This window comes from Enhydra lutris, unplaced genomic scaffold, assembly GCF_002288905.1.
Source record: "Enhydra lutris kenyoni isolate GAN:26980312 unplaced genomic scaffold, ASM228890v2 scaffoldscaffold2, whole genome shotgun sequence".
Classification (NCBI taxonomy): Eukaryota; Metazoa; Chordata; class Mammalia; order Carnivora; family Mustelidae; genus Enhydra; species Enhydra lutris.
The window spans coordinates 48,183,519-48,210,539 of NW_019154086.1; the positions used below are offsets into that span (position 1 = coordinate 48,183,519).

Consider the following 27,021-nt stretch of genomic DNA (forward strand, 5'->3'; position numbering starts at 1 on the left):
GTTGTTAAGGGTTTGCCTTTGGCTGGGGTCATGATCCCGCTCCCTGTTCGCCGGAAAGCCTGCCTCTCCCTGTCCCACTCCCTCCTGCCTGTGTTCTCTCTCTTGCTGTCTCTCTCTGTCAAATAAATAAATAAAATCTTAAAAAAAAAATGTAGTGGGATGAAAAATTTGAGGTAAGGAAATCAGGACAAAGAGAAAATAGAGGGTGATAAAATAAGCCAGAGATACCTAACACTGCACAGTTGCTGTAACTGAGCCACACATTTGGTTCCGCACTTCAAGAGAAAGAGGAACATACTATGCATGACATAAAAATATTCCAGAAAAAAAGTTAATTTTTCCTAGTATTCAAGAGGAAAAGTTTATACCACGTATCTTTATGGAGGAATCACTAAGTCAATGTTGTAGACTACACCATCAACAATTTCTTATTAATACAATGCTAAATTAATTCATCCATTAAATAAGCATTTTTTGAGTGCCTATGTGTGTCATGTATGTTTCAGGGCATTACAGTTGCAATTCTTTTTGGTGCTCAAATTATCCTGTCATTGGCTAGGGGAAGCCAATTGATTCCCGTGTCCTTTCAACATGATTCTGTAGTCTCTGGTATTTTTTATTTTCTAGTATGAGAAGATAGCCCAGATTGGTCTTGTATATTTCCATCTCCATAACTTAAATTGGCTCTCTCACTAAAGAAACCTGATTCCTTTTAGTGAGTGATTTAGAGACCATAATCTGAGCACTCAGAGTGTTTATTGTTATTGGGTTGTGATTACTCCCAAGACTCAGTTAACAGATCAGAAAATATGACTGTTTTAAAAGGAGGAAAATAATTCTAAGATTGTATTTCTAATTTTTTTTTTGGCTTTTTAACAATCTTTATATCTTTTTTCACTATTTTTAGATTCTATTTATATTTAATTAACATAGAGTGTATTATTAGTTTCAGGAGTAGAATTTAGTGATTCATAAGTTTTATATAACACCCAGTGCTCATTAAATCAAGTGCCCTCCTTAATGTGCATCACCCAATTACCCCATCCCCCCACCTACCTTCCCTCCAGCAACCCTCAGTTTGTTCCCTATAGTTAAGAATCTCTTATAGTTTCTCCTTCCTCTCTGTTTTTATTTTATTTTATTTTTTCCTTTCCTTCCTGTATGTTCATCAGTTTTCTTCCTTAAGTTCCACATATGGTTGAAATCATATGATATTTTTCTTTCTCTGAGTTATTTCACTTAGCATAATAAACTCTAGTTCCATCCACGTCATTTCATGGTATTTCTAATTTAAATTAACAATAGAAAGGTATTTATTTAACTTATTGTTATATGTAAATCTCTTTTCTCTCACTTTGAAAGTCTTAGTTCCTAGTAACATAATCATAATTACTTATTTACTTTACCTGATAGATACTTATATGTGGGTATATGTGTATATGTGTGAGTACCCATATATATAAAATAGGAATATTACCCATTTAATGCAGTTTAAGATTTCTTTGTGGGTATTTTTTGTCCTTTGTAAGTATAATCAAATTACAGTTACTTAAATCCTTTATGTGGTTATACCATCAACTTGATATAGTTTGATTAAGTTATACTATCAACTCAGTACAGTTAGATAATTTAATTTGTTTTAAATTTTTAGATATTGATTTTCTTATTTAATTTTGCTTTTAAATTAAGTAAAATATTTACATTGTTTCAGAGTCAAAACTATAAACATTGAGAGATCTATTTTACCTCCCTGTCCCCTCCCCCTTTTTATTTTCCTCCTCTTATTGGTAATGATTTTATTCTCTTATTGTTTCTTTTTGAAAATAATCCAATGACCTATCTGGATTTCATGTCTTTTATTATACAAAAGGTAGCACACTATGTATGTTGTGTTGCATCTTGCTTTTTAAAAGATAATCTGTCCTGGAATTCATAGCAGTATATAGATATTTTCTCATTCTTTTTTAAAAATTAAGATGGTCCTCATTTTTAAAAACTAATTATTATATAAAAGCAATGGATTGATTTTTCTCAGGAGTTGAGGGTACTGGTAGGTGGGAGGAGTGGTCTGGAAAGAATATGCCAAGGTGTTAGTACTTAATTCTGGGTGTTTGGGGTGACTGGGTTGCTCAGTAGGTGGAATGTCTGCCTTCAGCTTGAGTCAAGATCTCAGGGTCCTGGGATTGAGCTCCACATCGAGCCCCATATGGGGCTCCCTGCTCAGTGGGGAGTCTGCTTCTCCCTTCCCCTCTCTCTCTCTTTCTCAAGTAAATAAAACCTTTTTAAAAAAATTCGGTGTTTGATATTTTCTTCCTTGTACTTTTCTGAGTTTAAGAAATATCTATGAATTTAAAGGCAATTTAAATATAACTGCAAACAAGAACAGCAAAGGAAAACTCTCAGGAATCACTGAAATATGAACATCTAATGGAATTAGATCAAAGAGGGAAAGTCCAGTAGAGGATGTGCATGAGAAGTTTCCGTAGATGGTGGAACTGGGCCTAAACAGAGAACTGTAAATACTCTATGAGGGTTACCCGACATGTTAGAAATTGCTGGTGAAAAGGGAAGAAGTAAATCCTCCCAAAACTTTGTTTGCTTATCTGATCATTGTTAGATGGTTCAGAATATTCCCTACAAGAACAGGAAAGAGATTAATGTAGAGAGCTGTTGTAATTTTCACTACAGAATTAACCTTTGATATTTTTATTTATGTGACCAAACCTAGCAACCTCGTTTAAAATTGCTTCATTCCCCCGTGACATTTCCAAATGTTCTTGCCTTGATCTACCTTTCTCTCCATTGTCTTTAACACCTTCAAAATAATATTTAATTTATTTAGCTATTATGCACACTGGTTATTGTTTGGTATCTCCCTGTTGTTATATGAATTCTGTAAAGATAGGGATCTTTCTTTTGTTCACCAAGTATTCCACTGGTTCTAGATGCCTAGAACGTGTCTGTCACACTGTTAGTTTCAAAAAAAAAATTTAACTGAATGAATATCAGCAACAGAATTCTGGGGGAAAAGGAATGTGTAACCATGGAGTTCTGCATAAATGTATATGCAGTCTTCCTTTTCACATTCATCTCATAGCTTCATGGCCCTGGAAGCCTTTTTTGATTCAGCTTTATTGTTGGTAATGCAGGCACCAACTCGGCTAGCAATGCGAATATAAACCAAGGCAGTTGTGTTTGAAAAATGAGAGGATATAGAGGATATGGGTGTGAAGGAGAATTCAGTATATGTCTGTCTTTGCAGTAAGTACATGCTTATAAGCATTGCTTTAAAAAGTAACAAAAACACTTTTTTGCATTTACCAACAAATTTACCACTTCCAGCACCCTTCATTCCTTTATAAAGATCCAGATTTGCATCTGATATCATTTTTCTTCTGCCTGAAGAACTTCCTCTAACATTTCTGGTAGCGCATATCTCTCAAATTTTCTTTATCTCAAAATACCTTTTTTTTTTTTTAACCTTTTCACTGAAACACATTTTCACATTTTCACTGGGTATTATATTCTGGGTTGACTTTATTTTTCTTTCATTACTTTAAGGTGTCATTCAGTTCTCTTATGGCTTAAATAATTTCGAATGAGAAACCTATTGTGAGTCTTACTGTTATTCATCTGTACATAATCTAGCTGCATCTAAGACTTTATTGCACATTTTCAGTAATTTCCTTATAATGTATATTAATGTATGCATGTGTGTTTTAACATTTATTCTGCTTGGGTTTGGTTGAGCTTCTTGATCTGGACGTATATACGTTTTATCAAATGTGAAAAAATTTTGATGATTTCTTTCAAATATTTTCTTCTATTTCCTCCCTCCCCCACTTTTATCCCCTGGGATCCATTTATGTGTACATTAGAGCACTTGCTGTTGTTCCATTAAGTCACTGAGGCTATGTCCATTCTTATCAATTGTTTTTCTCTCTGTGCTTCATTTTGGATAATTTCTAATGCTTTGTCTCTAACCATTATTTTATCTTTGTAGCATCTAATCTATTGTATTTTTAATTTCAGGATTATATTTTTATCTCTAGAATTCTATTTGGGTCTTTTTTATATTGTTCACTTCTCCCCTCATTTTGTTCATGTTCTGTTTCATATCTTTGATCATACTTATAATAGTTGTTTAAAGTTCCCTCTGTACTGATTATATCATTTCTATATTTGTTTTTATTGACTTTTATTTTTTTAAATATATTTATAATATATTTTAAGTATATTTATTTTAGAGAGAGTGGACGGGGAGGAAGAGCAGTGGGAGAATCTCAAGCAGACTCCCCACTGAGCAAAGAGCCCACTTCAGGGCTCAATCTCATAACTCTGAGATCATGACCTGAGCTGAAATCAGGAGTCAGGCACTTTACCAACTGAGCCACCAGGTGTCCCAATTGATTTTTTTTTTTTTTTTTTTTATGTATGGTTATAAGTTATACTTATTACTTCTTTGCATGCCTGGTAATTTTTTGTTTGATGATGGAGGTTTTGAGTTTTATGTTTTTGAGTACTGCATCTTGTATTCCTTTAAAGGGCATTGGGTTGTGTTCTGGAAAACAGTTCAGTTTTTTGTGGATGAATTTCATCCTTTTGGGGCTTTCTTTTAAGCATTATTAGGACAGGTCTTCCCAAAAGACTAGACTAGAGTCCAGTAGTACCTAGACTAGAGTAGCTTCTAGTATTTACTTCCACTACTAAGATATGACCTTTCTGAAGATTCTTTTGAATGTCATATAATGTGAGGCTTCTCCATTCTGGCTGGTAGGAACACAAAGCATTCCTAGCCCTGTGTGAGATCCAGGAATTGTTCAGTTACTTCCTAGTGGTTGTCTTCCACCTCAAGTAGGTTCTTCTCATTCATGCCTAGTTCAGTACTCAGACAAAGACTAAGGAGCTACCTTTCAGGTTTCCAAAGCCCTCTCTCTCTTTGTATCTTCCTCTTCTTCATTCCTCTACCTTATAAATTCTAATTGCTTTGACCTCCCCAAACTCTAATCTATTCTCCTTCCCTCAGCAAGCTGTAGATTATGTTTGGGTTTCCTTCCTGGGATGTGGCCTGGAAACTGCCTCCAGGCAATAACTTCAGGTCAATTATCATCACTGAAAGAATATTTTTTATATTTTTTTATATATATGTCCATCATTGTAAGATTCACCTCACTTGTTTTCCAGTTCTATAACTGCTATCCAGTGTCTGAAAAGAACAATTTCCTGTCTATTGTCTAGTTTTCAAATAGTTTACAGTAGGAAGGCAATTCTTATAGTAGTTGATTCTTCATGAAGCAGAAGTCCTACCAACTGTACAACTTTTTCAGACAGTAGTTGCAGGACTAGTTTTTCAATAGCCATAAATAATATATAGAAGAAAAGGGAGGGATTTTATGGAAAGACATGGTGCCATTCAAAGTTGTAATAGACTATCCTACACTTGACAACAGTATAGCTAACACACTGCCTGTTTTCCTGATCCTAATCACTGGGCAGGACTTTGTAATCTGTCAAATAAATTGTAAGCCCCACCGTGTGTAGAGTGTTGGGTCTCCTAATGTCTGTGGCCTAGATGGTTTACGTCTAGAGATTGGGGGTGGGTGGGTGTGGAAAGGGTTGCTCTTGGGGAGCCTAGCAGATCTTTCTCCTTGTGCCTTGGATTCTGTATCTATCTTGTTGTCAAATCCCTCACCATTATGCTATCTGACACACTACTCCCTACTCAATTTCCCAATCAACACTTTTTGAAATCATTCAACTCTCCTCTCAATGACTAAGTCATTCACTGTTTCACCAGCTCCTCATGTATGAATCTCTGAATATGTGCTAATGTTGGAGTTGAATACCTGCTCCATGGCAGAACCCAGTATCATGGTATGTAAGTTCCTGCACTAGATATCCATGGACCAAATGGGGGCTTAGCATTCAAAGTTCCATGCCAATGATTTCAGTCTGTCCAAGGGAACCATTGGAATTTATCCTCCAGGAAATTTATGTTCATATGTACTACCCCATCATATTCACAGAATCTCCCAAAGATAATGTGAGCTTGAGATTGTTAGTACTTCCCAGATCCAGAGTGTTGACCAAGGTTTCTCAACTTTAGCATTATTCGCATTTGGAGCTGGATAATTCTTTGTTGTTTGGACTATTCTACGAATTGTGATATGCTTAGCAGCATCCCTGGCCTCTACCTACTAGATGTCAGTAGCACCCATCTCAGTTTCAACAACCATAATATCTCTAGACTTTGCCAAATATCCTCTGGAGGTACAAAATTGCTTCGGTTGAGAATTACTGGTATAGAGACCCTATTATGTGCCATACTCCAGGGAACTCCTAGAAGTTAAACTTAGGGAACTGAAGAACCCCCAGCAGGCCATTTGGTGTCTTCTTTGGAGAGGCCAGCTTAGAGTTTGTCCCCTGTACGGTGGACAGTGGGTGAATATTGACCTTGGAATGTAAATTCTTGTGTTCAAGTGCTGCCTATGCAGATGTGGAACCAGGTTCTCTACTCTGCTCTTCAATTTTCTTATTTAAAAATGAGGAATGATGTTGTTTACTTCACATGACATTGTTGTAGTAAGAATGAATGGGGTTTTACACACACACACACACACACACACACTCACACACACTGATGTGTACTTCTATATGTATAATGTAAGGATAAACTAGCATGGTTTTAATAATGCTTCAAATATAAGTATATTTATTTGTCAGTATGATTAAAAGGGCAATGTAGGAAAAATAAATCTTTCAGTCCTTCATGTAGAATAGCTTCCCTGGGGCTTACAATATTGGACACAATAGGGAGATCCAAGCTTACAAAGAGGAAAAGGAAAAAAAAATCGTTTTTGCAGCAAAAAAATTTCAACCGAAGTAGGATGCAAATAGCCACGTTTGTATATTTAGTTCTTAATTTTGCATTCAGTAATTGGACAGTCTGTACAAGAATTTAAATGTCTTGATGGAAGATAGTGGCTTTTAGTTCTCTTGAGATTTCATTGTAATGAACCTGGTAAATAATTCAGGAACATATGAGACGCCAATGAATGGGCAACACCTGGTGCTATATTGTTCATGCCTAAGCATGCAGAATCCAAAGATGGCATTCAACACCTGTCACTATTGTTCTGGCTTAAACACAAGTTCTATGTTCAGTGGCTATTGAGATAATAATAATTGATATTTTTTCCTGTTCCAATTTCCCTCCACAATACAAGAAAACTGTGCTAAGTCGTTTCAGAAACACAAAACAGAAGTGTCACCCTCTTTAAAGTTCCCATTGGTAAAATTTCTAATCTGTCTTGTCTTTTAAGGATAGATTGCTTTGAAGAATTAAGAACATGTCTACCTTTTCTGTTGAGGGTAATCTGAGCCTTTCTGCATTTCTACTTTTGTTCTGTAAATTGAGCTTCTTTTTAGATCACACTATTCATATTGCAAGCATCTTCCAAGAGAAATACCACTCATTCACACTGTAGGAATTCCTAGAGCTCCTCAGTTTCTCTCCCTATTACCTGAGTAGGCAATCCCACTTCTAGGAGTCTACAAGTTTGAAAACAAACAAAATCCTTTTGTCAAAGGGTTTCTGTATCATTCTGATACCCCCGCTCCCTGGCCATGGGATGTTCCTCTACTTACTGAGTAAACAAGAACTCCAGTGACTGAAAGACATTTCATGCAGACAGCATGGGTCACCCAAGGCCACTGCCACTCAGGATCAGACAGGGCTTAAGCCATAAGTTGCATGGAAAGATCTTGGAAGGACAGGAGATTTCCCAGAAGAGAAAAAAAAGGAAGATGGGCCTCACATGATTAAACTAAAGGTCTTATAGGCTGGGCCAAAAAAAGGATCTGAAAAGAGACTGTTAAACTTTATATCTATAAATTGTTAAGTGAGCTTTGTCTTTATTTTTAAAATATTTTTATTATAGAGGCTTAAAAATATATTTATTTAAATATATGTTAAGCCATTGTTATATGTAATAAAGTACATATATAAAATAAAAATATAACTACGTATAATTAAAATGTATAAAATAATATTCTTAAACCTCTGTAATAAACCTTGTATATATTATATATTATAATATATATAATTTATGTTATATATGTTTTTATATATGTAATGTGTGTGCATGTGTGTGTGTGTGTGTGTGTGTGTGTGTGTGTGTGTAATATACACACACACACACACACACACCACATAATTTGTTTGTTAACAGGTTTAATTGCCTTCCTTTCCTTCTGGACCCGTGTGAGTACTTGGAGCAGTGACTGCCATCTGGTGGCAAGCCAGAATCATCACTTTGTGTGATCTAATGGTTACAAAGATGCCCGCTCTTGACTCCTGTGGTATGCACTGCCAGCGGGACACACGGAGAGCCTGGAGGGTGTCTGATGAAGGATCCTGGTGAAATAACCCTTCACTTCCACCTGAACCAGTTGTTCATCCCAGATTCTGAGCCAAGAACCAGCTCCAAAATGGTGCCTCTGAAGAAAAGATTTGAATTGTTCTTGCGTTTTAGTCTAAGATCTGCTGGCTAACAACCAGCAGGTAACCAAGACTGTGAATAAGTACATACAGAAAGGGGCACGTGATGACATGGAGCCTGAAATAAACTGTTCTGAATTGTGTGACAGTATTCCTGGCGAGGAGCTGAGTTGGAGTCCTCTTCATGATCTCTGCAGGACAATTGTGAGTTGACAGCCATGAATTGTCAGGGCTGCTCAGATATACACCTTGTTGTTGTTGCTGCTCTTGTTAGTGGTGGTGGTGCAGTGGTAGGGGTGAGGAGTAGGAGGAGGAAAAGGAGGAAATGGGGGGGGAGGAGGAGGAGGAAGTGAGGAGGAAGAGGGAGAGGAAATGCTCATGCAGGACACATATTCCCCAGCTTTGGGAATGATGGGGCAGTTCGTGTTTGAGCTATAAAAGAGCCTTCATTCCTAACAGTTTCTCTTTATTCTGTTCTCAGACCTCTTCCCACTATAGCAGTAAGACCATTTCTTCATTATCTCCTGTCCTCTTGGGTATTGTTTGGACCTTTCTCAGCTGTGGACTTCTTCTGATAGTCTTCTTTCTTGGCTTCACAATTCGCTGCAGGAATAACAGGTAAGTAGCGCCATAAGTAGTTTCTCACCCCCTATAGCCTAAATCATGAAACCCACAGTGTTAGTATCATTTTGACATCATGAGCTGTTAGGAGGTATCAGTAAAGCTTATCTCCTATTGTGGCATTAAGCTATATGAGAAGTTCCCCTGAAATCATCCTGGCCTTGCAGTACAGTTTCCTCTTGAGGAAAAACAATCTAGCCCAGTATTGTGGTAACTACCACAAGGATATCCAAAGAGGAGAATGAAGAGTCTCTCCTCATAAAGGAGAGGTATGATCCTTCTGAGAAAATGAGGTATTTGCGGCGGGGGGGTTGTTTGTTTATTTTTAAATAGTTTTAAGGGTCGAATTTAGTGACTCATCAGTTGCCTACAACACCCAGTGCTCATCACAACAAGTGCCCTCCTTAATGCCCATCACCCTCTTACCCCATCCCCCCATTCACCTCCCCTCCAGCAACCCTCAGTTTGTTTCCTAGAGTTAAGAGTCTCTTAGGTTTTCCCTCCCTTTTTCTCTGTTTTCATCATAGAAAATGAGGTATTTGTCTTAAAAACATAGAGCATGTAGAGAAATAATCCAAAGCAATATTAAAGTCCATGGCCAATATAGTTTGGAACCAGAATAGGTGGGCTAAGGTTTCTGAAGAAAATGGTAAAGCCCTACTGTCCTGCTGACCTGTTAGATAATTTCTGGTTGGTTAGAAAAGTGACTGGCTCAGGTACCTGAAGGGCTCAGTCAGTTAAGCATCTGCCTTTGGCTCAGGTCATGATCCCAGAGTCCTGGGATCGAATCACATCAGGCTCCCTGCTCAGTGTGGAGTCTGCTTCTCCCTCTCCATCTGCCTTTCCCTCAGCTCATTCTATCTCATACATGAACTCTCTCTTTCAAATAAACATATAAAATCTTTAAAGGAAAGGAGGGAAGGAAGAAGGAGAGAAGGGGAGAAAAAAAAAGAAGGGGGAAGGAAAGGAAGGGAGGGAGGGAGGGATGAAGGAAGGGAGGGAGAGAGAGAGAGAGAGAGAAAGAAAGAAAAGAAAAGAGCAAGGCAGTCAGTGGCTTATCAGGGTAGGTATCCGTGGCTTCCAGGGCTGGCAAAAGAAACTAAGTGAAGACTTTTTTTCTGAAGGGGCTTGCAGAATTCTGCCTTCACTGCTATTGGATTCTTCCTTCAGGGCCCACCCCATCTCTCCCACACCAACACTCTTTACCATCATCCTGTTCCTACTGTCCCAGCCTGTCACCTGAGAAGCCCTGCTCTAGCTCTCTCTTCTTTGCCCACAGCTAAATTCTAGATGGAGTCCACATCAGATTCCAACAACTGTCTCAGAGAGGTGAAACTTGTCTGGTCCCACTCCAACCTTATATTTTGAGATGATCACCTGTGCTCCATTGCCTGGGTTTGGAACTCAGATGAGGGTCTATCAGTTGTATTTGTCTAGCAAGCATTTTGGGGCACCATTGGCCATTTGAGGCATGGGGGACATGGAATTATTAAATAGCAGTGACTTGAATGCCTCTGTTAACCTCAGTGTGGTTGTGACTCATGGCAATCAAACCTTAGTATACCTCTGATGCTGCCCAGCCACTTTTCATTCTGTTCCTCAAATTCACTAAGTCTGCTCCCACCTCAAGTCCTTTTACTTACAGTCCCCTTATGTTCCCACTGCCTAATAGTCTTCTCCAGGTCTTCCCATGACTGTTTCCTTCTCATCTTATAGGTCTTGGTTCAAAAGTCATCTCTTTGGAGAAGCCTTCTCTGATCATTCTATCCAGAGTAGCCTATCTACAGAATGACCACCCAACCCCAGTATTTCATTCCATAAATTATCACCCTGTTTTATTTTCTTCATAGCAATTATAACTCTCTGATATCACCATATTTATTTATTTGCCTGTCTATTGTCTGTATCCCCCATTAAAATATACAGTCTGTGAGCACAGGGACTTCATCTGTCATGCTCACCACTGTCTTCAGCATTTAGAACAAACTCTGGAACATAATAGGTGCTCAGTAAATATATTTTCAATGACCCTGGGAGGAAGGATATTTACATCCCAATGGTGACTACTGCCAAGAGAACGACTGGGAAAATCATGCATTTCAAAGTTAGGGAACTATGGAGTACGGTCTCTTCAGCTGCAACAGGTTTCTGTAGTGCAAATTAATACCCACCTGGCAAATAAGAAAATAATATCATTGGTTCATATGTAATTTTCCCCCAGCACATCAATGGTTTAAAGCATTCAGGGCCAAGCCTTCCTACAAATAAAGAAGAAAGCCTTAAGCTAAGAATATTTCACTACCGTTGCAGTGCAAGTAGTAGCTGGTTTAATGGCTTAAAGAAATGGTGTACCTCCTATGCTGTGAAGCTACCTAGGAGTAGATGGAGAAGTAGGGAAGGTATTTCCCATGTGTTTAAAAACAGTTAATTGTTGAAGAAGCACAGATCCAGAGCAGATTTTTAATTTGGATGACAATGTTATCTACTGGAAGAGAATGTCCTCTAGTACCTCCATCTTGCAGATTTAAGGCTGCAAAAATCAACTGTGACTTGAGTACAAATAGTGGTAATTGACATTTGCTGAGTGCTACTTTTTAATTGGATGATCATTATTTTTATTAGTATTTTGGTTACAAAGTTAAATATGTTTCAGCTGTTTTGGCCCTATAGCATTTTCCCATAACCCATTATTTTTATACACAATTTTGTAGAATGCAACGTTTTAAAACATTTATATATCCTGTTAAAATAAGAACACTTATAGAGTGTTGTAGTAGAAACACCTATATATCTTTCATTCCAGTAAAGATTTTGCTGCCTGTTTTGCTTGCAGTAGGAGCATGACTTGACATAAAAAATAAAATAATAAGAGGCACCGTGAATAGAAACATATTTTGTAATTAAGTAGCTTACAAGTTCAGGCAAGGAAAGATAAAATAACCTAGTTTCAAAGTGCTTTCTTAAATGATAAAATTTATTCAAAGGTGCAGCATCACAGATCATTTCATTTCAGTTCTTTGCTCTCTAAATTTGTGATTTTGTGTGTGTGTGTGTGTCTGTGTCTGTGTAGCACCAGAGGAAGAAAAATATTCTAATAAAATTAAATATTATAGTGATGTTCAAGTTCAGATGCAGATACATTTTTGATAAAGTTTTAAAAATGTAGTCTATGAAAGAAAATCAGTAAAGATAAAGAAGACTTGAACAGCACTATCAACCAACTTGACCTAATTGACATTTTTTTTAAAAGATTTATTTATTTATTTATTTGACAGACAAAGATCACAAGTAGGCAGAGAGGCAGGCAGAGAGAGGAGGAAGCAGGCTCCCCACGGAGCAGAGAGCCTGATAGTGGGGCTCGATCCCAGGACTCTGGGATCATGACCTGAGCCGAAGGCAGAGGCTTTAACCCACTGAGCCACCCAGGCGCCCCTCCTAATTGACATTTATATAATCCTACACCCAACATCAGCAGAATACACATTCTCTTCAAGTACACATGGAACATTTACCAAGATAGATCATATTCTAGGTCATAGAAAAAGTCTCATTAAATTTAAAAGGGTTCAATTCATACAGAGTATGTTCCCTGACTACAATAGAATTAAATTAGAAATCCATAACAGAAAGAACTCTAGAAAGTTTTGAAATATTTGGAAACTAAATAGAACACTTTAAAATAACTCATGGTCAAAGAAGAAATCAAAGAGAAACCAAGAAGTATTTTAAACTGAATGAAAATGAAACTATAACATATCAAAATTTGTTAAATATCATTAAATCAATACTTTTAGGGAAATGATAGCACTAAGCTCCATATTAGAATAGGGGAAATATCTACTTTATGAAACAAACAAACAAACAAAAAAGAGCAAATTGAGTCCCAAAATAAGCAGAAGAAAAGAAATAATAAAGATGAAAGTGGAAATTGAGGAAATAGAACAACAAAAACAAAATCAGAAACAAACCATGAAACCAAAGTTCTTTGCTAAGTTCAATAAAATTGACCAACCTCTACTTCAAATGATCAGGAGGGAAAAAAGTAGAATATATAACTACCTAAATAAGGGAAGAGAGGTGACATCACCCAACATTCTACAGATATTAGAAGGATAATAAGGTAATGTTAAGAACAACTATAGCAGGGGTGCCTGGGTGGCTCAGTGGGTTAAAGTCTCTGCCTTTTGCTCAGGTCATGATCCCAGGGTCCTGGGGTCAAGCCCCACATGGGGCTCTCTGCTCAGCAGGGAGCCTGCTTCCCTCTCTCTCTGCCTGTTTCTCTGCCTACTTATGATCTCTGTCAAATAAATAAATAAAATCTTAAAAAAAAAAAAAAAAGAACAACTGTAGCAGGCAGTCTTTAAAATGTTCTGCATTAATCCCAACCTCTTGATAGTCACACTCTTGGGAAATTCCCTGTCTTTGAATATGGGCTAAAATTACTGACTTGCTTATTAATATGGTATCAGTTTTAGGATAAGGTTACAAAAAGACTGGCTTCCTTCCTTAGATCTCTCTCACTCTTTCACTTGCTCACGGTAAGGGAGGCCACCTTCTTGTTGTGAGCTGCCCTGTGGGGAGGCCCACATGGCAAGCAACCGATTTCTAGTCTGCATCCAGCAAGGACTGAGGCTTACTAACAGCCATGTCAGTGAACTTGAAAACACATCTTCTAATGCCTAATAGCAATGAGGTTGGAAGCAGATTTTAACCCAGTTGAGCCTTGGAGGACTGCAGCAATGGCTGGCCCCTTGACAGCATCCTTGTGTGAGATCCTGAGCTAGAGGCTCCCAGTTAATCTGTGCCTTTATTGTTGAAGAAATGTTACCAGTTTTACAGAATATCTTCTGAAACACTGAAAATCATGGAGCATTCCCTAAATCATTCTATGAGGTCTGCATTACCCTGGTATCAAAACCTAATGAAGACATTAGAAGGAAAAAAAACCTTTAAGTTAATACCCTTCATGACATAGATCCAAAATTCTAAATAAGAATTTAATAAGGTGAGTCCAACCAAATACCAAAAGGATAATACATCATGACAAAATGAGATTTATGCCAGAAATGAAAGATTCAAGTTAACATCTGAAGATTAATCATATAATTCACCCTATTTACAAACTTAAAATAATGATCATCTTTCTAGACAGAGAAAAAGCATTTTGACAAGATTCAACATCCATTCCTGATAAAGTCTCAACAAACTAGCAATAGAAGAGAACTACTTCAACATAACAAGGTTCATCTATGGAAAAAAAAGAAAAAACTATAGCCAACCCCAGTTTTTAATGGTAAAAGACTGATTGCTTTCCCATTAAGATCAGAAACAAGACAAGATCTCCACTCTCACCAGTTTTACTCAGTGATGGAGATTTTAGCCAGTGCAATAAGAAAAGAAAAAGGAATGGAAGGAACTGGTTTAGGAAGGAAGAATTAAAATGGCTTTACCTTCTGGTGACCTGATTGTGTATGTAGAAAATTCAATAGAATCTATTTTTTAAAGAACTACTAGAACTAATAAATGAGTTTAGAAAGGTTGAAGTAAATGAGATTAAGGTACAAAACTCAACTGTGTTTCTAAATACCAAAAACAGACAACTGAAAAAGTGAACTTAAATGCATTGCCATTTACAATAGCATCAAAAATATGAAATATTTCAGGATAACTATAACAATATGAAATATCTGTACACTAAAAGCTATATAACATTGCTAATCTAACAAATACTGTGAAATACTTATATGCTGAAAACCGTAAAACTGCTGAGAGAAATTAAATCCTAAATAAATGGGAAAATACTGTGCTCATGGGGTGAAGACTCAATATTGTTAATTCTCTCTTAATTGATCTATAGACTAAGCCCAATTACCATCACAATCCTAGCTGACATTGTTTAAAGAGATTTTATTTCTTTATTTCACAGAGAGAGAACACAAGCTGGGGGAGCAGCAGAGGGAGAAGGAAAAAGAGGCTCTCCTCTGAGCCTCCCCCCAAAGTGGGCCACTATCCCAGGACCCTGAGATCATGACCTGAGCCAAAGGCAGATGCTTAACCATCCAAGCCACTCAGGTGCCCCTAGAGAAATGCAAATTCAAACCACAATTAAATGCCGCTACATTCTTTTAACAATGGCTACAATTTTTACTTTTTTTATTATGTTATGTTTGTCACCATACAGTACATCATTAGTTTTTGATATAGTGTTCCGTGATGCATTGTTTGCATATAACACCCAGTTCTCCATGCAAACATGCCCTCCTTAATACCCATCACTGGGTTAACCCACCCTCCTACCTCCCTCCCCTCTAAAATCCTCAGTTTGTTTTTTGGTGTCCATAGTCTCTCATGGTTCTTCACCCCCTCTGATTTCCCACCCCCCCTTCATTTTTCCCTTCCTTCTCCTAATGTTCTCCATGTGATTCCTTACGTTCCACAAATAAGTGAAACCATATGATAATTGACTTTCTGTGTTTGACTTATTTCACTTAGCATAATCTCCTCCAGTCCTGGCCATGTTGATGCAAAAGTTGGGTATTCATCCTTTCTGATGGCTGAATAATATTTGATTGTATATATGGACCACATCTTCTTTATCCATTCATCTGTTTAAGGGCATCTTGGCTTCTTCCATAGTTTGGCTATTGTGGACATTGCCCGATGCGGGACTTGATCCTGGGACTCCAGGATCATGACCTGAGCCGAAGGCAGTTGCTTAACCAACTGAGCCACCCAGGTGCCCAGAAGCTTTTTATTTTGATGAAGTCCCAAAAGTTCACTTTTGCTTTTGTTTCCCTTGCCTTTGGAGATGTTTCTTGAAAGAAGTTGCTGTGGCCAATGTCAAAAAGGTTACTGCCTATGTTTGACTCTAGGATTTTGATGGATTCCTGTCTCACATTGAGGTCTTTCAACCATTTTGAGTTTAACTTTGTATATGGTGTAAGAGAATGGTCAAGTTTCATTTTTCTGTATATAGCTGTCCAATTTTCCCAGCACCATTTATTGAAGAGACTGTCTTTCTTCCTTTGGATATTTTTGCCTGCTTTGTTGAAGATTATTTGACCATAGAGTTGAGGGTCCATATCTGGGCTCTCTGTTCTGTTCCCTTGGTCTGTGTGTCTGTTTTTGTGCCAGTACCATGCTGTCTTGGTGATCACAGTTTTCTAATATAACTTGAATCAGCCAACATGATGCCCCCAGCTTTGTTTTTCTTTTTCAACATTTTCTTGGTGATTTGGGGTCTTTTCTGGTTCCATACAAGTTTTAGGATTGTTTGTTCCAGCACTTTGAAGAACGCTTTTGGTATTTAGATCAGGGTGGCATTGAAAGTATAGATTGCTCTGGGCAGCACAGACGTTATCTTCCAATATCTTATGTAATTCATAAAATAAGGGCAGTGTCCTAAGTTCTGTATGAAGCTAAACTTGTTCAATTAAAGAACTTTTATTCCAAGAACTTATCTCACTGTCACTTGTGATAATGAGTATAAATTTACATGTTATTTATCAGAATGAAAGTGGCATTTGTACACTCATCCCCAGTATCTTGTATTTTACTGCCTGGGAAATCAAGAAATTTGAATAATAAGAATTGTGTAGGGATGAGCTTTTGCCCTGCTTGCAGGTTAACAAGTTAACCTGTTACTATCTTATAGATGCTAACAAAAGACATGAGACTCGGGCTCAGAGACAAAGTCCTTCATTATTCATGGCAAAAGCAGTAGTCAGAGCTTCATGTTGCATTTGTGCTGGTTACCATACCCTCAAGTCCCATGAGGATACCGGACCTCAAGAGGAGGCTTGAACACATGGGGAACTGTCATTAAAGGAGGGGAATCTGAACCTCAGAAATTCCCCATTTTTATAGTGAGTCATAACAAGCCTGGTCTTTTTCTGGGGAGAGATGTTACCTCAGTAAATATTTGCTGAGCTAAACACCTACTGGCTCAGGATTTTGTGTAAAACATAATTTAAGTGTTCCCGGGAGCTTCAAATGCATCACTGAGGTGGAAAAACATGAGCAGATCCAAAAAATACATTCTGGTTTTTTAAAAATAGCTTTTCAAAAAATAATGCCTTGCTGCAGGGATAGCATTTTTTTTCCATATTGATTGTTTCAGGTCTGCCCTCTTTGTGACTTAAATAATTGGAGCTGAAGGGATGGTGATGGGGAAGAAAGGAAAGCAGTTGGCATCTTGTTGGCTATGAGAAATTTTGCACTAATATTGTACCCTACAAAGGTTTCTGGTATCTTCTCTATAATCCTTAGTTTGATGGTCATTGGCCAAGAAGGAAGAGCCAGGGCACCTGGGTGACTCACTCATTAAGCATCTGCCTTCGGCGCAGGTCATGGTCCCAGGATTGAGACCCACATCAGGCTCCCTGCTTCATAGGATGCCTGCTTGTCCCTCTTCAACTCCCCCTGCTTGTATTCCTTCTCTTTCTCTCTGTCTGTCTCTCTCTCTGTCAAATAAATAAATAAAATCTTAAAAAAAAAAAAAAAAAGAAGGAGAAGGAGCCAGTCAGACCTAGAATAAATACCATCCATATAGCTGATTTGGGGATAGGTATGCAGAGCCTAGGACTGAATTGAGGCAGAGACAGGAGCAGCTCTTGCAAGAACTTATCCAACAAGAAAACTAAGTTTCATGGTTGGAAAAAAATCATAACCGTTATCACTTCCAAAGGTTTGAGCATAGAGCCAAAAGTAAGTGGTGTATCGTGAGGTCAAAGCCATTGGCATTCAGAAATGGTGCTGGAAAAGAGGTGAGAAGCAGAAATAAGGTGACAAGATCTAGTATTATGAACAGACATGAGGTTTTCTTGGGTACTGGCTGGGAGATGGAATAGGGATGATTCAGCAAGAAGTTAATGAAGCAGGATCAGGTTTAATGGATAGGAGTGTTTTCTACACAGTCCTCTGATGCTGTTTGCCCATCCTGTATTCAGACCTAAATCACTATGACCTCTAGATGAAGTTGACACACACCCCCATTGCATACCCACCGTTATAGTTAAGCACGTCATTGATTCATCACAACTGATTGGATTGGAAGGAGGAGAGCACCGTCTCCTCTGGCAGATAATGAGCTCCTTGAACTTAGGACTACATTTTACTCATTTCTGTATCTCCATTGTGCCTGGACTATACTCCAGGTATGAACTGACTGAACAAATTAAATGGACTAGAATATAGACTATGACAATAAAGGTTAAGTTCTTACGAGATGGATATTTTCATCCTTTAACTTTAATATGGTAGCAATTCTACTTAAAATTATGCCACAGGTAAGCAATTGCTTTCCATTGTTCTTTTCTTTCCCTCATGGTGCTTGTCCCTGCAGGAGCCCAGGGAATGACATCCAGAGCCTCAGTTTCCCATTTCTTCTGGTTGTGGCCTTTCATTCTAAACTATCCTTTCAGTCTTATCATACCATTAAAATCTGTTTGCTTTGGGGACACTTGGGTGGCTCAGTGGGTTAAGCCTCTGCCTTCAGCTCAGGTCATGATCCCAGGGTCCTGGGATCGAGCCCCACATCGAGCCCCACATGGGGCTCTCTGCTCAGCGGGGAGCCTGCTTCCTCCTCTCTCTCCGCCTGCCTCTCTGCCTACTTGTGATCTCTGTCAAATAAATAAATAAAATCTTTTAAAAAAAAAATCTGTTCACTTTTGATGCCCTGTTGGCCACTGAATGCTGTATTTTTAAAAGGCCTTCTCATAATTAGGTTCTTACAAATATGCCTATTATTTTAATAAATATTTATTGAATTAGTCAACAATCTATCAGGTACTATTCTTGGTGTTAGGATTGCATCAAAGAACAAAGTAGCCAAAAAATCCTTTCCCTTGTGGACTTTGCTTTCCTACAGAGGTGAGCAGGCAATAAACAAATAATACAACTGTCAAATATATGGAATATTAATATATGGAATGTTAATGATAAGTGCAGGAAAGAAAAGTAAAACAGGGAAAGTGAATGGGGAACATCAGGTGGTGGTGCTATTTTAGAGCTCAGTCAGGAAAGAACGCACTGAGAAGGTAACATTTGAGTATGGACTTGAAAGGCATAAGAAACAAGTCATGAAGTGAAAACAATTCCAGGCAGAGGGAACAGAAAATACAAAGACCATGAAGAAGGAAAGATGACCAATGTGGCTGGAACTGGGTAAATGACACAGAGAGAGGAAAAGATAAGGTCAGAGAGGTAATAGAGGAGGGGGGCAGAATATGTAAGGTCTTGTACGTCACTGTAATGAATTTAGCATTACTCCAAGTATTATGGGGAGCCATTATAGGGTTTGGAACTGAGGAATAACATGACCTGACTTACATTTAACAGGAAAACTGGCTGCTTTTTGAGAATAGACCTTTAGCATTTGAAAGAGGCACCTATAGCACTCCCTTAAAGTCATGTTCCTTGAGTGCCTTCATTCAAGAATACAAATGGCTAAAAGTGGAATTTAAGACAGCTTAACCAGCCCTCAAAATGGCATAAGCCAATTGCCTGCCACAAATCCCTGTATCTCCAACTGGTTCTGTTCTCTGATTGAACCCAACTAATATGCTAGGAAAAGATATGCAGTATCTCTACATAGAAAGTCATAAAACATTTTTGAGAGAAGTTTAAAAAGTTCTAAATAGGGGTGCCTGGGTGGCTCAGTGGGTTAAGCCTCTGCCTTCAGCTCAGGTCATGGTCCCAGGGTCCTGGGATCATGCCCCACATCGGGCTCTCTGCTCAGCAGGGAGCCTGCTTCCTTTCCTCTCTCTCTGCCTCTCTCTGCCTACTTGTGATCTCTTACTCTGTCAAATGAATAAATAAAAATCTTAAAAAAAAAAGTTCTAAATAAACGAAGGATTATTATGTTTATAGATTAGAAGACTCAATTTTATAAAGATATATATAATTTCTCCCCAGATTGATATATGGATTCAGTGTAATTGCAATAAAAATCCAACTTTTTTCTTTTCTGGTGAAACTCAACAAGCTGATTCTCAAATTTATATGGAGCTTCAAAGGGCCAAAAGTAGCCTGGAAAAAAGATGGACAAAGTGGGAGGATTTCTATTTCAGTATATTCAGATTTATTAAAAAGCTAGTGATTCATACATGCTAAGTATGCCTTTGCGGCAAGGATAGACAAATAAACCAATGAAGCAGAAACAGAGCCAAGCATGTATGGACACATTTTAATTAATGGTCCTGGGTCAGTTTGCTATCCACATGGGGGGAAAATGCAACTTCAGTCTTACGTCAACAAAATCATCTACTGATGGACTATAGATCAAAATACAAAAGTCAAACAATAAAGCTTCAGGAAGATAAATAGGAGAATATCTTCATAATCTTGGGACAGAAAAACATCTTAAATAGAACACAAAAAGCACTATTCATAAAAGAAAATATTGTTAAATTGCCCTACATAAATGTTAAGAAGACCTTATGTTCACTAAAAAACACCACTAAGAGAGGGAAAAAAGCAAGTCATAAATGGGAGAATATATTTTCAATGCATGTATCATCAAAAGATTTTTATCCAAAATAAAGGACTATGAACAGATAAGAAAGGCACAGAGAACACAATCGTTTTCAAATGAGCAAAAGATATGAACAAATGCTTTATAAAAGAATATATCCAGGTAGCCAATAAACAAATGAAAAAGTGTTCAACTTCATTAGTCATCAGGGAAATGCAAAGAAAAGCCACAGTGAGATAACACTATGTACTCACTGGAATGTCTACAATAAAAAAGACTGACAAAAGTATTGGGAAGGATGGGGAGCATCTGAAATTCTCATGCATTGTTATGAGAGTTTACAGTGTTACAATCATTTCAAAAAACCATTCAGCAGAATCTACTAAACCTGAATATATTCATACCCTATGTTACAACAATTCTAGCAAAAACTGCATGCATATATTCACAGAAATACCTATACTAGATAGCTCTGAATAGAACTATTTCTAATAGGGCCAAACTAGAAACTACTCAACTTGCCATCAATAGTTTAATGTCTAAACACATCATGGTCTATTTAATGATTGCCTACTATACAGTCTTAACATTAACAGTCTACAACTACATGCAACAATATGGATGACTCACAAAAACAATGTTAAGCCAAAGAAACCAAGCATAGGGGTGCCTGGGTGGCTCAAGGGGTTAAAGCCTCTACCTTTGGCTCAGGTCATGATCTCGGGGTCTTGGGATCAAGCCCCACATCGGGCTCTCTGCTCGGCGGGGAGCCTGCTTCCCCCCTTTTTCTCTGCCTGCCTCTCTGCCTACTTGTGATCTCTTCTGTCAAATAAATAAATAAAATCTTAAAAAAAAAAAAACAGGGGTGCCTGGGTGGCTCAGTGGGTTAAAGCCTCTGCCTTTGGCTCGGGTCATGATCTCAGGGTCCTGGGATCAAGCCCCACATCGGGCTCTCTGCTCAGCGGGGAACCTGTTTCCTCCTCTTTCTGCCTGCCTCTCTGCCTACTTGTGATCTCTCTGTGTCAAATAAATAAATAAAATTTTTAAAAAATTAATCTTTAAAAAAAAAAAAAAGAAAAAAAGAAACCAGGCATAAAGGTGAGACCCTATATGGAACTACTTATATGAAACACAAAACTAAGCAAATTTAATCATGATCTTTGAAGTCCAGATTGTAGTTACCCTTTAGGTTGGGGGGGGAAGTTGGGGAGCACAGTGACAGAAGGGAGCAAGAGGAAGCCTTCTGGAACACTGGCAATGTTTGTTTCTTGGCCTATATGCTGGTTACACAAGTGTGTATTTTCATTTATCTTTTTGAATATATTGAATATGAAAATATTAAGTATTTATCTTCAATAAAAGTTTTTTAAATTATCCTTGGGTTTCCTAAAAAAAAAGAAAAAACAAATATCTAAAAGGAAGATGCATGTCATTTTATCAGAAGAGACAGCACTATTTTTTAATAGTATCTGAAAAAAATTCTCAATTTTATATCCTGAACATTGATGGTTAGAATGGATAGGTTTACTGTAAATGTGAAGGTGAATTCCGTAACACTTTCTTATGGTACGATTGTTAATAGTAAAAAAATAAAAATTTATATTCATCAGTAAATGATGTCAAACACAAGCAAGAAAAGAAAAATACATTCAGTGTCATCAAAATTAAAAATTTTGTGCTTCAAAACCCCAGTCAAGAAAACTAAAGGAACTCACAGAATGGGAGAAAGTATTTTCAAATCATCTATTTGATAAGAAACTTGTATCTAGAATACATAAAGAATGCTTACAACTCACAATAATTTTTTTTAAAAACACAAATAACCCAATTTTAAAATGAGCAAAGAATCTGGATAGTCGTTTCTCCAAAGAAGATCTGTAAAGGGCCAAGATGTTCATGAAAAAATGTATGACAGCATTAGCCATGAGAAAAATGCAAACCAAACTACATTGAGATACTACTTCATGCCCCCTTAACGCATCTAGAATTTAAAAAGACGGAGGAAAACAAGTGTTTGCAAGGATATGTAGAAAATGGAACCTCACATACTGCTGGTGGGAATAAAAATGGTGCAGCTGCTGTGGAAAATAATTTGGCAGTTCCTCTAAATGTTAAATGCAGAGTTACCATATTATCCAGTAATTGGATGTTTAAGTAGATACTCAAGAAAATGAAAATATATGTCCACACAAAAACTTGCATATGGATGTTCACAGCAGCATTCATAATATCCCCAAAGCAGAAACAATCCAAATATCCATCAACTGATGAATGGATAAATGAAATTGTATATCCATACAATAGAACATTATTCAACAATTTAAAAAAGGGAAACCCTGATTAATGCTACAACATGGATGAATCTTCAAAGCATTATGTTAAGTGAAAGAAGGCAATCACAAAAGACTCAAAAGACTATAAATTGTATGGTTCCAATTATGTGAAATGTCCAAAACAGATAAATCTACAGAGACATAAGGTAGACAAGCGGTTGCTTATGGCAGGGAAAAAGCAGATTAAAACTATGAAACATACACCAAATGGCTTAAAACTTAAAGGTAATGTTAAAATAAAGGTGTGAAGTTATAAAATTCTCATCTTCTCATGGTGAGAGTGCAAATTGCTATAAACACTTTGGAAAATAATTTGATATGTCTTATAAAATTAACAACGCATACGTCTTGTGAGCCAGCAAATCCACTTCTAAATTATATACAGGAGAAGTGTATGCACATTTGCACCAAGAGTTGTATAAAGGATATTCACAGCAACATTATTTGTAATCACCCCAAATGTCCTTTAGTATTAAAGGAGTAAGTTGTAATATAGTCTGGCAGTGGAATACTATACAGCAGTGAAAATGGCAAGTTCCAAAAGAATCTCACAAACATAAAATTTAAAAGCTAGCCACAAAAGAGCATGTACTATATGAGTCACCTTATATAAAGCTCAAAATCAGACATAACTGAAGTATAGTGTTGAAAGTCAAGATGGTGGTTTGCTTTTAGCGGGGAAAGGATTAATAATTACAAGTGGAGATTTTGAAATGTTATAATGTTTTCTTTCTTAACTCTGGTGATAGTTACATAGATATATCCTTTGTGATAATTAACTGAAGTAAGTACAACTTTTGCACTTAAAAAGTACCTTTCCTAGTCCAAGATTATTTAAAAAAAAAAAAACAAACTCAAACTGTCAAGGATCTGTAATTGCAGGAGTCATGGATAGGAAGTGGCAATGTCTTCAGGGGCTTTTTGAACATGAGGACAGAGTTAACTTCCAAATACCTTATTACATAATACCAAATGTCCACATGTGTTCAGCTGCTTCACCATAATAGCCTTTTTTACTTTGACCAAATTACCTCATCAAGATTTGTTCTTAAGTTTTGTTTTCTTTTATTTTCATAAATGTAGCTGAGCATTGAAATTTCACACAATTTGGATGCTGACAAGATTAGATAGTAATATGACATTAATTGCCATTTGATCCTATTCTATGCCTTATTCAATCTCCATCCCACCAAAAGCTTGTTTTTTGGGATGGGGTTTGTCAGATGGTAACATTTTTCAGGCATTTCGAATTTTGCCACTTCACTGGTGAAAGATGCTATTCTTTCGTGTTTGTGCATTAGGAGGAGGTGGAGCTCAGGATGCTAATCTATGCACACTGACCTTTGTTTCTATCTGACTGAGCAGATGTAGGAATTAATCACTGTCATTCCTGGATGCTGTGGCTGCAGCTGTCCCCCACTGCTTTTCTGCCTCTGATAGATTTATTAGTGTATTTTGTTTGCTAGAAAACATGCCTCAGCACAGAAGAACTGGCAAATTAGAGAAGCTTATCTGTGAATATAATTTTCTAGGAACATGTTTTATCCTACACATCTGTACCTATATACTCTGAACTCTTTAAAAGAAGAAGAAAAAGAGAAAAGAAAAACAAACTGGTAATACTGTTTATGGAACACCCAACAATTATTTCCCATTCTGAGAAATTTCACATTAGACCTCTGTCCTGCGATTTCAAAGAACTGTCTTCTAACCTTTATACTCTTCTTTTTGCAACCACCACCCTCACCCCTTAACTCCCCACACTTAGTTTAGTACCAGTCTCAGAATCTGGGCATACTTTGACTCTAGGCACACAAAAATAAGTGGTTTTCTTTTTTTTTCATTTTTTTAAAAGACTTTATTTGTTTATGACAAAGATAGTGAGAGAGGGAACACAAGCAGAGGGAGCTGGAGAGATAAAAGCAGGCTCCCCACTGAGCAAGGAGCCCGATATGAGATTCGATCTGGGGCTCGATCCCAGGACTCTGGGATCATGACCTGAGCCAAAAGCAGACACTTAATGACTGAGCCACCTAGGTTCCCAAAAATAAGTGTTTAAAATTAATACTAAATTCATTTTATCGCAGACTCCATTGCAACCTTCAGAACATAATTAATACTCTCTACACCCCAAGCATTCCTGCTACATAGGTATCTCTGCAGCCTCACCAAATCTAACCCCTGACATGATTGACACCAGCCGGGATGGAAATCAAAGTAGCCCCACCTTTTGGGTATTGGGAATTACCTCTAAAATCCAGTACAAATGTCCAGGGCCTGGTCTATCTGTTTTCATTTCACCCCCTTCTCTCTGTCAAGTCAGCATGCTCCGGGGCGGAGGTTTACAGGGAGAAGCCAGTGCCTGTTAGGATTCTTTTCCTTTCTGGTGGCCCACTGCCTGCCAGAGTCCAAGACCTCAGCCTTAGATATGTACCTTAGCCTGTGCCTCTTTGATGCCAACCCCTCCCTCCCTGGGACTTCTGTTTACTTTCTGCACTCTCTGACCCTGCTAGGTTCTCTCTCAAAATTTACTCCTTTGTTGACTTTTCCTCAGAATGATCTCCAGGTTTTAGACATCCTTGCATGTTCAATCCCTAAATTACTAGTACTTTCTTGTATGCTCTTAGCATCTGGTTTATGTATCTTAATCTTTTTTTTTAAAGATTTTATTTATTTATTTGACAGAGATCACAGGTAGGCAGAGAGGCAGGCAGAGAGAGAGGAGGAAGCAGGCTCCCCGCCGAGCAGAGAGCCCAATGCGGGGCTCGATCCCAGGACCCTGGGATCATGACCCGAGCCGAAGGCAGAGGCTTAACCCACTGAGCCACCCAGGCGCCCCTGTATCTTAATCTTGATCTTAATCTTGATCTTGGTTTATGTGTCTTAATCTTGATCTTATGTGTCTTAATCTATGAGTCTGCATAGATCCCTAAATTCAAACTCCTCTGGCATAACCTTTCAGCCACCACTTGGGCCATCAATTCTGACGAGCTTTCTTTTTCTGGTAGTGATACCAAGTGCCTTATTAAGAGAAGACAGGTTAATCCTCTAGATGTCAATCTTAGTGATTGGGCCCACCTCTCAGAAAAAGAGAAACAAGTAAACCACGTGTATCTGTCAACAGTTGAATGGATAAACAAAACGTGCTATATATATAAAATGGAATATTATTCAGCCTTAAAAAGGAAGGAAATTCCAACACATGCTACAGCATGGATGAACCTTAAGGACTTTATACTAGGTGAAATAAGCCAATCACAAATGACAAATACCATATGAATCCACTTATATAAAGTATCTGGCATATCAAACTCAAAGAAATAGAAAATAGAATGGTGGTTGCCAGGGGCTGGGGTGGTTGCCAGAGAGAAATGGGGAATTAGTGTTTAATGGGTACAGAGTTTCAGTTAATGTTCAGTTAATTGTGGTTTAATGGGTATAGAGTTTCTGTTTTACAAAATGAAAAAGTTCTGGAGATTGGTTGCACAATAACATGAATATATTTAATATTAATGAAATGTATACTTAAAAATGGTTAAGATGGTCATTTTTATGATATTTTATTATATGTAATTTTACTGTATTTTACCACAGTTAACATTTTGTTTAATTTTAAAGAAAAAGAAACAAAAACTCCTATTAGAAATAACTCATTTGGGTCAAATAATCTATTATAGAGCTATTTCCTTAAAGCCGTTTTTTATTGCTTGCACCATATCTTAAGAGATAATGATCATTCTTAAATTATTGCCTGCTTAAAACTCAACTCAACCTGCTTAAAACAAAACTTACTTTATTTTTCATGTCCCAGATCTGCATATCTAGATCTTTGATATCCTCTCTTTCAAGTATTCCAAGATTTCATTCTATCATACTCAACATCTCTTACTGATTTCGTAGGTTTTGTTCACATCTCCATTGGCCTTCCCCTTTCCAGGCTGCAGAATGGTCTGTCCTCCTTCAGTAAAGACCCTGCCATTCCAGTTTTCCTTCTCTAGAATTTATTTATATTCCTCATATGACCAAAGCCAGATGTTTCATTCTGGTACAGTATGAGACTTTACCCTGGACTTTAAATTCTCAGAATAAAGGGG

The 27,021-nt window shown here is 37.6% G+C and overlaps 1 protein-coding gene across 2 annotated transcripts in view; it reads left to right on the plus strand.

Moving 5' to 3' along the window:
• Positions 1–8,611: 8,611 nt before the first annotated feature.
• Positions 8,612–27,021, plus strand: part of LOC111152163 (G protein-coupled receptor 156) — a 58,955-nt gene continuing 40,545 nt past the window's right edge. For both annotated transcript variants that reach the window (XM_022510523.1, XM_022510531.1), the window contains exons 1-2: positions 8,612–8,704; positions 8,982–9,118. In XM_022510523.1, the coding sequence (XP_022366231.1) occupies positions 8,612–8,704; positions 8,982–9,118 (230 nt within the window). The remainder of the gene's footprint in view (positions 8,705–8,981; positions 9,119–27,021) is intronic.